We start from the raw sequence: 13,664 nt of genomic DNA on the forward strand, positions 1-13,664 counted from the left end.
GGAAGAAAAGGACGCAAATTTCGTTTGGGTACAGCATTGCATGACCGCGCAATTAGCAGTTAAAGCAACGCAGTGCCAAATTGGAAAAAGACCTCTGGTCCTTAGGCAGCATAATGGTCCGGGGCTCAAGTGGTTAATGCCACCCTTTGGGCTCCTTCTGCTAATTTCGTGTTAGTAGAAGTTTGGTGAGTGTTGATTTGGGCTTTTCATTTCGCACTTTTCATTTCGTGCGTTTTAGTTTGCTTCTGAACGGCCGTTCCTCAACCAGACATATTGCAGAATGGGAGGAGATAACGTGTTATTTATTATTGGCCTTGGAGTTATTGCTTTGACCCAAGTCCAGTCCAGGAACAGGAGGAGGAGGATTTCTTGGACCAAAAATTGGTTACTTTATTAATCGTGACCAATTATGTCATATGCCTTTGCTGCGGGAGCTCTAGGAGAATAATCCGGATGATTTTCGGAATTGTCTCCGGATGACGGACCCCTGCTTTCACCAACTCTTGGCATTGCTGACCCCCTATATTAAGAAGCAGGACACATGCATGAGGCTTTTATTTTATTTTTTGGTTGAATAATGATTTGATTTGTTATATTTTCTATATTTTTGGATGCATAGAATGCACTTTTTGGTTAAGTTCTATTGGCAGATAGCATGTCTAATTTTATTTGTTTTCTTTTTTTAATGCACAATAAAAAAATTGTGTACAATAATACTTGGCTATGTGTTTTACTTCAAATGTTTGGGAGTAGGCAGTTACATTTTAAAAAATACAATGTAAAATTAAAAAGGGACACCAACATAGTTGTATCTTTGATATAAAAAACTACCAGATAACGGTGTTGTGGTAACTGGACCAAAAAAATAAAAAAACATAATAATATTATTATTGATATCACTAGAAAAAAAAGCCTTCTTAAATATGTTTGGCAGAACTCCATCAGTATCACCAGCAAAGCAGCTTCATTATTATCCCATTAAAAGAAGAAGAGAATTGTGCGCTGCATTTCCAGATTTCATAATTTGCCGCGTCACGAATGTTAATTCTCCAATACGAACGCTAGTTTACAAGACCGACAGCTTCTGGCTCGTCCTTGCTTCCAAACATGTGTGTTTGTACTTTGGACTTTTGTTCAACGGACTTGTGTACACACGATCGGAAAATCAACAGACATTTGTCCGCTGAAAATTTTAAAGCCTGCCATCCAACATTTGTCTGCGGAAAATCCGACAACAATTGTCCGACGGAGCGTACAAACGGTCGGATTTTCTGCCACAGCCTGTCATCACACATTTCACATCGGAAAATCCGACCGTGTGTATGAGGCTTTAGTGTTTGCAAAACTTTACACCACAAATATACTCAGCCAATGAAAGGTAATGACTTCATTTTTATTGTTCTACTACTATTAATGGCCAGCATGGTAAAACACTTTGTTGATATCTTTCGTGAACTCTGATCTCCTTAGGAAATGTTTCTTACATGATGAAAATAAGCTTTAAGTTTTCTGAGGAGTTTTATCCGGATGTGCTTCTTCCCGGTTTGAGATCTCTGATGTACGAAAAAATATGATTCATATAGCATATTTCCTGCACTCGGGACACTAATGCACTTTGAAAGGGTGGCGTGTGAACTCTTAAATACAGAAAAATGAGACTTCGGTCAATACCAATTCCCTCACTCAGAAAAGCAATGTGGCTTCTCCCCCGTGTAAGATCTTTGATGTGAGCCTAGTGCCCATTTATAAAAAAAATTTTTCCTGCACTCAATACAAGAATGGGACTTCTCACCCGTGTGCAATCACTGATGACTGTAAAGAATGGACTTCTCTAAAAAAAACATTTTGCGCACTCAGGACAGGAATATGGCCTCTCCCTCTGTGTGAGATTTTAGATGTGTAAAAAGTTGTACTTTATGAACAAAACATTTCCCGCACTCAGAACATGAATACGGCTTCTCACCGGTATGCAATCTCTGATGATAGAATAGACTGGACTTCTCTGAAAAACATTTCCCACACTTCGGACAGGAATACGGCTTCTCTCCCGTATGAGACCTCTGATGTCTGCCAAGAGTGGATTTTTCTGAAAAACTTTTCCCACACTCAGGACAGGAATACGGTTTTTCCCCCGTGTGAGACCTCTGATGTTTGACAAGTTCTGATTTTTGTACAAAACATTTCCCACACTCAGGACAGAAATATGGCTTCTCACCTGTGTGCAATCTCTGATGATTGTAAAGACTGGACCTCTCTGAAAAACATTTCTGGCACTCAGGACAGGAATACGGTTTCTCACCCGTGTGAGATTTCTTATGTCTGGAAAGATGGGACTTCAATGAAAAACATTTCCCACACTCAGGACAGGAAAATGGCTTCTCCCCCGTGTGAAGCCTCTGATGTGTAACAAATTGTGATTTTTGTACAAAACATTTCCCGCACTCAGAACATGAGTACGGCTTCTCACCTGTGTGCAATTTCTGATGATTGTAAAGACTAGACTTCTCTGAGAAACATTTCCTGCACTCGGGACAGGAATATGGCTTCTCGCCCGTGTGAGATTTCTGATGTCTGTAAAGATTGGATTTCTCTGAAAAACATTTTTCGCACTCAGGACAGGAATATGCTTTCTCCTTGTGAGATCTTTGATGTCTGACAAGTTCTGATTTACATACAAAACATCTTTGGCACTCAGAACAAGAATACGGCTTCTCCACCATGTGACATCTCTGGTGTCTGTAAAGACTGGACGTATGGTGAAAACATTTCCCGCATTCAGGACATGAATATGCTTTCTCCCCTGTGTGAGATCTTTTATGCACATTAAGACTGGATATAAAACAGAAACACTTCCCGCACTCAGTACAGGAAAACCTCTTATCTGTTGGAAGGACGGCACCGTCCCTCACAGTCTGAGGTTCCTCAGGATAAGAGGAATACGATGGTCCATCTACACTGTGTGGTGCCGGATGGACATTTGAGGTAGTCGGGTTTTCTCCTGGACTATACTGTGTGATGTCCTCATCTTCTACTTTACAGTCTGGAGACAAAGTGAGACAATCCTCTGAGGTTTTCCTCATCTCCCGTCCATCTACTAAAATACAAATAAAAAGATTATTACTAGACATGAGCAGATTCCCCTAAACCAGGACTCCACCCACATCAGGCAGCTTTGTCTCTGATGATCTTACAATTCCCCCCTCAAGGTAACTAGTAAATGGGTCCTCTGATCTCCTACCAGTTCATTTCTTTATTCATGGACCTTAGTCAGAGAGTGAGGAAACAACGAGAACTGTCTTTTATAGGAGTGACAGTGATGAGGGGATTATAGGACGAGTGTCCCTACCCCCTCTGTCACTCATTGTTTATTTAGACCATAATTATTATTATTTTTAATCAGGTATTTTTTTTTGCTTGTTTTAGACACATTTAGTTTATGATTTAGTCAAGAATAACAGCAAGGCTGAGCCCCACCAGAGGTCAGAGAGAGAGGATGGGGGGAGAACAACCAAGATGAAGACTGGACTGATCCTGAAGACCTCCATCATTGGGTTATTGACTCCTCCCTAATTATCACTTTCTGTTTAAGGTTCCAAAGTCTGAGGATGTTATCACATTATTATAAACATGTAAACGTCTGTGCTCCAAACCAAATCATCAGATATAAAATGTCCAGCTGGTAGCAATTGGGTGCAAAAAAAAAAAGGAAAGACATTATATATAGCAGTGGGTAAAGGGTAGTAAACAGAAGTCAGGCCTATGTCATGTACAACTTATGCCCCGTACATACGGTCGGATTTTCCGACGGAAAATGTGTGATAGGACCTTGTTGTGGGAAATTCCGACCGTGTGTAGGCTCCATCACACATTTTCCATCGGATTTTCCGACACACAAAGTTTGAGAGCAGGATATAAAATTTTCCGACAACAAAATCCGTTGTCGGAAATTCCGATCGTGTGTACACAAATCCGATGGACAAAGTGCCACGCATGCTCAGAATAAATAAAGAGATGAAAGCTATTGGCCACTGCCCCATTTATAGTCCCGACGTACGTGTTTTACGCCACCGCGTTTAGAACGATCGGATTTTCCGACAACTTTGTGTGACCGTGTGTATGCAAGACAAGTTTGAGCCAACATCCGACGGAAAAAATCCTAGGATTTTGTTGTCGGAATGTCCGAACAAAATCCGACCGTGTGTACGGGGCATTATTGTATAGGGTAAAAAGTCAGGAATATATAACATTATAGAGTGCAGCAGTCAGAACTATGTAATTTACAACAGAGTGTATAGTGCAGGGGTCAGGACTATGTAATGTAAATGGTATATATATATATATATATATATATATATATATATATATATATCCTGCGCTCGGGTGCCCAGTCAGCTAGGTAAGAGGCGCAGCCAAAGTCAGTGGAATGTCACAGGTCTTGCTGTCCTCCTCAGAATAATGGGTATCCTTTAGAACTGAAACATACAAAAAGAACAGGAGGGCGCACCGACCTTGTGCATTATCAAAGATACAATTTATTCATAAAATAACAAGAAATATACTCACAAACGAGCTTTAAAACAAGGCTTATCAATACTCCGGCAATAGCGAGTAGTATCTCTAGATGCCTACAGCCCAAACCAGATATTTGGAGGAACTAAATGGCATCGCAAGTGGCTTATGCATTATGAGGGCGAACCCTCTTCCTCAGAGCTATAGTGATGTTATATATATTGCAGGTGTCAGCAGTATATGACATACAACAAATGTATAAAGTGCAGCAGTCAGGACAATGCAATCTACACCACAGTGTATACAGTGCAGTGTTCGTGACTATTTATTGTATACCAAAGCATATGCATTACAAATAGGCTATGTACTGTACAACAATGCATGTACAGTGCAGGGGTCAGGACTATATAAATATTCAACAAAGTGCAATGGTTGGGAGAAAGTCCTTGTGTTGGCGTTTGGTGACGGATAAGCACTCATAATGTTGGCGTTCAGTAATCAGCAGTAGCCTGAGCTCCGGTTCACACTTGTGCATTTGGTGATGCGGTTTCACAGTGTGAATTTGCATGGCAAGTGAAACAGAATGTATTCCTGTTAAGGGCGTTCATATATATGCGGATGATTTGCACTGCGATTTTAGAAAAAGGGTCCTGTGTGAGTTAGGCACAGTGCGATCCGATTTACCATAGAGAAAGATAAGAGAGCTGTGAAACTCACATGGAAACCGCATTGCTGAATACCTGGTTAAATCTCACCGCTGAATAGCACTTCTTTTGCAGCACTTATGTGTGAACTGGGACTAAATGTTTACTTACCTGAGACGCGTTATAGAGGTCCCACAGCGTTGTCTCCTGTCTTCTCAGACTGCCCTGGGTCTCTAACTCTGCAGGCAGAGTCCTGAGGGATATCCCTCCACCCTGCACTACTGGCAAACATCAAAGCAAACAACCCAGGGACACTTGAGCTGTCAGCTTGCTAAACCAAGGGCACCAGGCAGGAGGCCCAAGACACATGCCCTAGCTGCCTAAGCCAAGTAATGTCTATGGTGAACATGAACATTTTTCTGCCAGCTGAACCCCAGAATCTACATAAATCCAGTCTAGGTACATAAATTGTGTCTGATAGACAGAGAGCGAAGATTATCTGAGAGAAAAAAAAGATCTAATGTGCAGGGTGGGGAACATTGCTTGGGTACAGTTACCTTTACCAGGATAGTACAGGCTGATACCGCTCAATTCCCACCCTACTAAAGACAATCAGAGAGTGAATGTATTTAGTGTTAATGACCCACCTGTGCTGATCTCTGTAGGAGTGTCCTCCTCTATAAATGTCCCCGTTATTCCATCCTCCTCCATAGACTGCTGATCATCCCTCACATACATCTCTTCTTCTTCTGCTTTACCCTCAACTTTAGAATCTCTCAGGTTTCCACTCTGAATATATAATAAAAATGACATAATTTGTAACAATGCAGATAATGTACAGATCCTAATGATACTATCAGTGATTGTTCCTCATCTACCTGATGATGGTGAGGGATGGTGTGACCTTCCTGTGTGGAATCCCAGGAATACAGAGGACGGGGACATCTCTCTGGTGGGTTCCCATTACTGGATCCATCTGTAGGAAACACACACACTGACTGAATACATTGTTTCTATGTGTTTATCAGATGATGGGGGATCTAGGTGGACCCTCCGTACTGCTCTCCCCTTTACAATAAAGTCTCCTCTTACCCGGTGATGTGAGGGGCGGCTGATTGTCCATCATGACGTCCTTGTAGAGATCCTTGTGTCCTTCTAAATACTCCCACTCCTCCATGGAGAAATTGACAGTGACATCCTGACACCTTATAGGAACCTGACACACACAATGATACAGTCACCATCCAGACACATCCCTTGTCTGTTACTGGATAATGTCCCAGAATTCCCAGCACCGCTCACCTCTCCTGTCAGCAGCTCCATCATCTTCTTGGTGACTTCTAGAATCTTCTCCATGTTGTGTCTCTCAGGTTTTAGGGAGTCACATGGAGGCACTGTGATGGTCATATGATCACCTGACTTCACAAGAGGAAATCTCTGTATTGAGGAACCAATAGGAATATCATGTTAGAATCCCAGAATCCTCCTCACCTTTCCAGTCAGGTCTGTGTTTTAATAATAGAGATAAGAGTGATATCATGTGACCTCCCAGAATCCTCCTCACCTCTCCGGTCAGCAGGTAGATGATCTCCAGGGTGAGATTTAGTATCCTCTCAGTCATGTGACTCCGGTCCTCCTCCATCCTCATTGAAGTGGTCATGTGATCTCTGCAGGTTTCTCTGTAGATGGATAGCATAGAATTATCTGGACGGTATTAGTTGTACAATATTAAGATGGGGATGTAAGCGGTTAATAGGCTGGCTCTTCGCCCTCAAGTTATGCTTACGATAATCACTCCTGACACCTGCACTCTGTGTATTATGGACTGCTGACTTAGAGCAGAGTAGGCTCAGGTTCTATCTAGAAAAAAACAAAAAGCCCAAAGGCTGAAGCTGCGCTAGAGATAAAATATCAAATAGTGAATAAGTTTCAAAATAAATTGATAAAAGCTGCCAGCACCTGAAATTCTAGTATCAAACTCCAAAAGTATATATAAAAACACAAAAGATGCAGCACTAGAAATAATGTGAAAAAATTGCGATTGAAGAAAACTAGGGCAAAGTCTCATAAGCATATCAGCATGTGATCAATGGTGAAAAATCATATGAGACATAATATAGTGAACAATAATACAAAGACATATATAAAACTTTACAAGTGAAAAATGCAAAGAGGAAAAGTCCCATCAAATATCAGTCTATGAGTGAACAGGGAAAAAAAAAACAAACAAAAAAAAAAAACACCCATCCGTGGGGATGCAAGAAACCAGAAAAAAGAAAGGGTAATCTTCCGTGTAGTTTCACACCCTAGGTGAGTAATAAAATCCGCTTACCAGATGGCGATGACTGCTGTGACGGCAGTCTCGCCCAGCTCAGGGAAATTGGTCTCCCCAAAACCGAAGGCACAATACCGGAACAGCAGCTAGCGGCGGATAATACTCGGGAATATGAAACAAAAAACTTCCATAGTGTAATATGTACAAATAAGGTGATTTATTGAAGTTAAAAAGAATCGCACTTACAATGTTGCAGTCAGTTAAGAGCAGTGGAGTATGGCATAAGGATAAATAGCGGTGTCTCCATCTGTTGAACTTCACTTCCTACGTTCATTTGTTAGCCCATCCAAAAACGTAATGACGTCACCGCCACAGGCTGCTTCCTACGCGTTTCGTCACGATAGGACGTTGTCTGGGGATTGGCTAGGTGATGGCCAATCCCCACATCTAACCACACTCCTTTAAGCCCTCCCAATTGTAGCCTCCCTGGCGGTTTTCCCGAGTGTGGCTCGGGGTTAAAATTCAGTACCATTAGCGGTAACCCCGAGCCACACTCGGGATCGCATTGCAGGATCCTGGGGCGGCGTTACTTACCTTGTCCCCGGGATCCTGCGATGTCCCCCGCAGTGTCCGAGGGCTCCGTCCTCCTCCGAAGCCTCTCCGTGCCAGGCTCCGTTCCCTGCGAGCGGCGCGACGCACGGGGGCGGAGCCTGACGGCAAATTCAAAAAACTGTCAAAATCATAACACATACAGTACTGTAATCTTACAGATTACAGTACTGTATGAAATGATTTCACATCCCTTTTGTCCCCAGTGCTCTGGCCCATGCCCTGCATGCAGTTTTACATGATATACACTGTTCTTTCTGCCTGGAAACTGGAGATTGTCCATAGCAACCAAAAAGTGTCCCTTTACGTCAAAAGTGGCTTTAGACCAGCTAGAAAACAGCGATAATAAATTAGAACACTTGCAGAATTGAGCGATAGTGAATTGTGGGGAAATTTATTTTATTACTATTTTTTAAAATTTTTTTTAATTATTTATTTTTATTTATTATATTATAATTTATGTTTTTGTGTTTCAAACTTTATCATACCCGGGATATCTACTAGACTCTGGTTTGGACAGATTTAAGTGTGTTATTGTTAAGATTTACAGACCTACAATATAAAACGCCAAATTTCCATGCAAAATAATGGTACCGCTTTCAGCACCTAAAATCCGAAATAATCATACTGCCAGGGAGGTTAAGCACAATTCGGCCTCACTCACCATTTGACATGATACTACACACCCCACCCCATTCTCCACCCTATGGCTAACTCGTATTCTCAGGGCCACTCATTTTCAAATGTTTCCAGGTATGTGTATCACAGCTGGCAATCTGTAATTTTAGTGTTGAACATGTCCAGTTTTTATTTATATAATTAATAATTGTGAATGTCCCACATTAAAAATGTCCAATAGTGCACCAATTAATCATTTGTTAGAACATCTTGCATTATACAGTGATGTGCTCCACCCAGGAATGCAAACTTAATTGAAAAAAAAAATAGTCTTCACTGTGTTCCCTGGAGGTGCAAATGGAGCATCCTCAGTGTTATGACATCACCGCAAACTCCACTATATGCATATGGTCATGTGACTTTGTTAGGGGTGAAAGGTTGGGTGACAAATCGACCATTACATCCCACCTCTGGCAACCGCTGTCAACAATACTTAAAAGAGACCTCTACCCCCTGTAGGCGTTATCAGTACTGGCAGAACCTCCAAGTGATATATATAGACTCTGGACTGTACAGGACACCATAGATGAGTCCTGGATGGGAGATATATTTTCCCACTATTTGGGTCATGGTCCCTTTAAGGGAGAGCATAAGGGACATTTCTAGCACTCGGGGGTTCACACCCATGCAGGATAAGGGGTTCTGGGGTAGTCCGGTTTGAGAGGGCTAATTTTGGTACTCTCTGGATTGGTAAGTTTTCATTTGGGACCAGAAATTCGAAGACTCAGAGAGACTTTTGGTGGAAAAGAGGCTTAAAACCCTGATTACAGGGACTTTTTTTTCCAAAAAAGGTTAACCCGCCAGCAAGGGAGTCTTAAAAAGAGGCAAGAAGGAGTGATTTCCAGAAATTCTGAGGCTCAGAGAGACTTTTGGTGGAAAAGAGGCTCCAAACCCTGATTACAGGGATTTTAGTCCAAAAAAAGTTTAATGCCGCGTACACACGGTCGGACTTTTCATCTACAAAAGTCCGACAGCCTGTCCGACAGACTTTCGGCGGACTTTCGGCGGACTTGCGGCGGACTTGCGGCAGACTTTCTAACGAACAGACTTGCCTACACACGACCACACAAAAGTCCGACGGATTCGTACGTGATGACGTACACCGGACTAAAATAAGGAAGTTGATAGCCAGTAGCCAATAGCTGCCCTAGCGTGGGTTTTTGTCCGTAGGACTAGCATACAGATGAGCGGACTTCGGGGTCCGTCGTAGTTACGACGTAAAGATTTGAAGCATGTTTCAAATCTAAAGTCCGTCGGATTTGAGGCTAAAAAAGTACGTTGAAAGTCCGGAGAAGCCCACACACGATCGGATTACCAGCCAGCTTTAGTCCGTCAGCGTCCGTTGGACTTTTGTAGCTGAAAAGTCCGACCATGTGTACGCGGCATAACCCACTAGCAAGGGAGGCTTGGAAAGCAGCAATAAGAAGTGATCTAGGGCTCTGCATATTACAGGACATACAATGGGGGTGTTGTATATCCAGTGTTTATCACTCATCACATGCTTTACAAAGGGGTCCTGCACGGCCCCCAAAATATTGCCCTTTCCCACCTTGATGTGAACTATTTCAATAAATGTTTTTGGATGTTGCTTGGGGGTCCATGGTGTGCTGGCAAATGATCTGAGATGTTACCAGTTCCCAGCTGGTTGTTGCTGCAGCACGTTTAGTTCTTGGCCTATACCAGGAACGTGTGCAATGGTAATATGGATAGTCTATGTATCAATGGTTCCCATATCAGAAAGTGACACTGCATGGAGGGGGAGAGCAGGGCGGAGTCTGTTTTTCAGCTGGATTTGCAGTTCTGGGGGGAGCCAATAACTGGATAATGAAAGACGTTCTAACAAATGATTGTTGCACCTTCGTTGGACATTTTTGGATATGAGACATTCAAAATGATTTATTTGTTATCAAATCTGGACGCGCCTATCATTTCTTGGATACAATGATGAAATATGTATCATTGCATAGTGTCATTGTTATAGCCACCGTGGTGGCAGAAGAAAAGACCAAATGGTTTATTGATAGTGTATCATCATCTGCTGGAGATAAAAGGCATCACAGTGACTATGGAGGAAGAGGACGGACATGACGGGGGATTACTGGGTGTAAATAGAAAATAAGATCTTATTACCTCCTCTGCTGCCAGTTCCAGCAATGTCTTCTCTCTACTTCCTGCCAACTCACCTCTGACCCAGAACTTCCTGTTTACACCTGACATCACTTCCTGTCTGTACCTGACATCACTTCCTGCCTGTACCTGATGTCACTTCCTGTCTTTTATCCATAGTGTACATTCTCTGTGTACTTGAGATCACCACCTTGTGGAGCTCAGAGGAACTGTAGCCTCGAGAAACGTCTCATAGTGTGAACACAGACCTTGTGCTGTGTATTATTATACAGGATTTATAATAGCGCCAACAGTTTACGCAGCGCTTTACAATATAAAAGGGAGACAATACAGTTATAATGCTCAGAAGAGCTTACAATCTAATAGGATGTATGTATTATAGACGGGGTCATCTCCACTCCCACCAAGGGGGATAGAAATATATTACTGCCTAGTCCAGCCTTTCTCAGTCAGGGTTCCTCCAAAGGTTTCTAGGGGTTCCTTGAGCAATGACCAATTTCTGTCTCTCAGTAACCACTGGCATCAATGATCTGTAAGGGGGGCAGTCTTCCCACTGATGACGATGTAAGAATGTCCTTCTCCCACTGACCACTAATATAAGAGAGACCTTCTCCCATTGGTCGCCAATTTAAGGGACCACTACCCTGACCACTGATATATGTGCAGCGCTTACCCCCGAAGGAGCGGCTAAATAATTGTTATATCTGTAATTCACGTTTACCACTCAAACCTCACAGCCCATAGATTTAAAAGTCACAGTCCTTCATGCTTTTTCGTAATGCTTTATTCATCAACATAAACTGGGATGGGAGAAGGGTTTTCTTTGAGATGCTCTTTGGTTGATTTCTGATCTTTTCCTTGCTTCACTTGCAAAGACTCACAGCATTGCGGGAGACAGCGATTTAAAACTGGATGATTACTTTATCAGGGAAGATGGAAGTAGATTTCTAACAGAGAATAAACGATAAGAGTCACTCTGAATGACCTCTCCTGCTTGACTGATTGGAATCCCGGGGCAATTATAGAAATGGAAAAAACACCGCGCTCAGAAAAAGTTTTTGCTAATAAGCTGCAGCTCAAATGTGAGATATCCACATTATTATAGAGAAAAGAAAAAAGGAACTGCGCTGTACCCTAAAAAACATATATGTGAACATATGTGGCAAATAATATAGAATCCTTGGTGGGGTGAAATTTATGAAAAATCAAACTGGTGTATAACTGTTAACAGATGTATATAAATCAATACAAAAAAGCATAAATAAATAAATCAAATAGACAGATAGTCCACTAGGCAGTGGGAAGAGGCCCTTGATCGCTGTTCATAGGGATCGGTGTAAAAAGGGGGAAATTAAGGAAACACCCATCATAGTGATCCTCCACCACCTGAAGTACACGCTTGCCAAATAGCAAGCTTAAATAAGCTAGTCGAATAAACCAGAAGCCAGATGGACATGGATCTGAAGAGTCACTGTGTGTACTTTTGACAGGCATCAGGTAGACTGGATGAAGTGAAGACCTGGATATCCAACCAGCATCAAAGCATACCTCTGGCGGTGTGGCCGCGGGAAGATAAGGGAAGTACCAATCCCCGAATCACCAACATAGGAACAAAGAAGAAGTATCCATAGTGTGACTCCGTAGATAGAATTTATTTAAATAAGGTAAAACACTTACAATTTAGCAGTAAAAAGAGAGCTAGAATCGCCGGCCGGCTGGCGAGCGCCCGTCCAAGTGAGAGGCGATGACGTCAAAGCGTCACCTTCCCGACGTACGTTTCGTCTAGTAGCTGACGTCGTCTGGGGAACGGGCGACACTCTGAGTCATCGCCATTATATAACCAATTAAAACCATGCCTCGTTGTGATCTTTCAGGGGCGTGCAACCCATGTGACCAACAAAAAGGTCAGAACAAAAAAATCACCACGCAGCAGAAAACACCTGCATTAACAGGTAGTAATCACACCGAATAGGATAAAAACTAAATAAGTATGCTGACTACAAAAAAATGTTTATATAGGAAACATAAAAATAATGCCCCAAATATTAAACCCTAGATATAAAAATAAAAAGTTTAACTCCCACATGCGATGACACATGGATATGCTATGGAACAATGTGGCTCCATCATGTGGGGAAAAAGGAGAATGGAAATGAATATAAATAAAAATTAATTAAAAGAATCAAGAACTATGTTCCTGCATGTATAGCACCATTAATTTGCCAAATATTAGTATGGCGCCATCCTGCAGGAAAAGTAAAAGTAAAAAAATATTGAAGAAAAATAAAAATAAAAAATTAGAAATGGGAAGTAAAAATGAGAATCCAAATGACAAATGTTTATAGGAATATATAACAAATATATAAAATAAAAATAGGTAGATTGATATTGTCAATAGGGGACAACCATGTTATATGGACACATCTCCAAAAAATTAAAACTCAGGCTCAATAACTAATAAAAAATATGCATATGTCAAGCACATGCATACACCATAGGGTATTGCCCCTAAGAAATCACACCGAGTTCACATGTACACAAATAGGTCAACAAACTGTGGGTCGATAGAATGGAGGTAAGCAATATTAAGCATTGTCTATAAAGGCATTAAAAACTATCTCTACATTTAGCCCAAAGGGTGAGTAGCACTTTAATTTATGTATCCATGCCATTTCTAACCCTGATACACCTCGCACTAAAGAACCACCTCTCCATTTTGTCTGGGTTCCTATTATGAACTTCTAAGTAGTGCCTAGACACAGGGTGTTTAGGGAAACCATTCACAATGTTTGTCACATGCTCGTTAAGTCTAACCATAAGGG

The 13,664-nt window shown here is 41.8% G+C and overlaps 1 protein-coding gene across 1 annotated transcript in view; it reads right to left on the reverse strand.

Annotated features, from left to right (window-relative positions):
* Nucleotides 1-947: 947 nt before the first annotated feature.
* LOC141121575 (uncharacterized) overlaps nucleotides 948-13,664 on the reverse strand; it is a 167,489-nt gene continuing 154,772 nt past the window's right edge. The window contains 7 exon segments of the mRNA XM_073611210.1: nucleotides 948-3,094; nucleotides 5,801-5,942; nucleotides 6,032-6,129; nucleotides 6,246-6,369; nucleotides 6,456-6,590; nucleotides 6,718-6,832; nucleotides 10,846-10,856. Of these exon segments, the coding sequence (XP_073467311.1) occupies nucleotides 1,854-3,094; nucleotides 5,801-5,942; nucleotides 6,032-6,129; nucleotides 6,246-6,369; nucleotides 6,456-6,590; nucleotides 6,718-6,832; nucleotides 10,846-10,856 (1,866 nt within the window). The 3' untranslated portion in view covers nucleotides 948-1,853.

Source organism: Aquarana catesbeiana, unplaced genomic scaffold (assembly GCF_042186555.1).
Source record: "Aquarana catesbeiana isolate 2022-GZ unplaced genomic scaffold, ASM4218655v1 unanchor225, whole genome shotgun sequence".
Taxonomy (NCBI): Eukaryota; Metazoa; Chordata; class Amphibia; order Anura; family Ranidae; genus Aquarana; species Aquarana catesbeiana.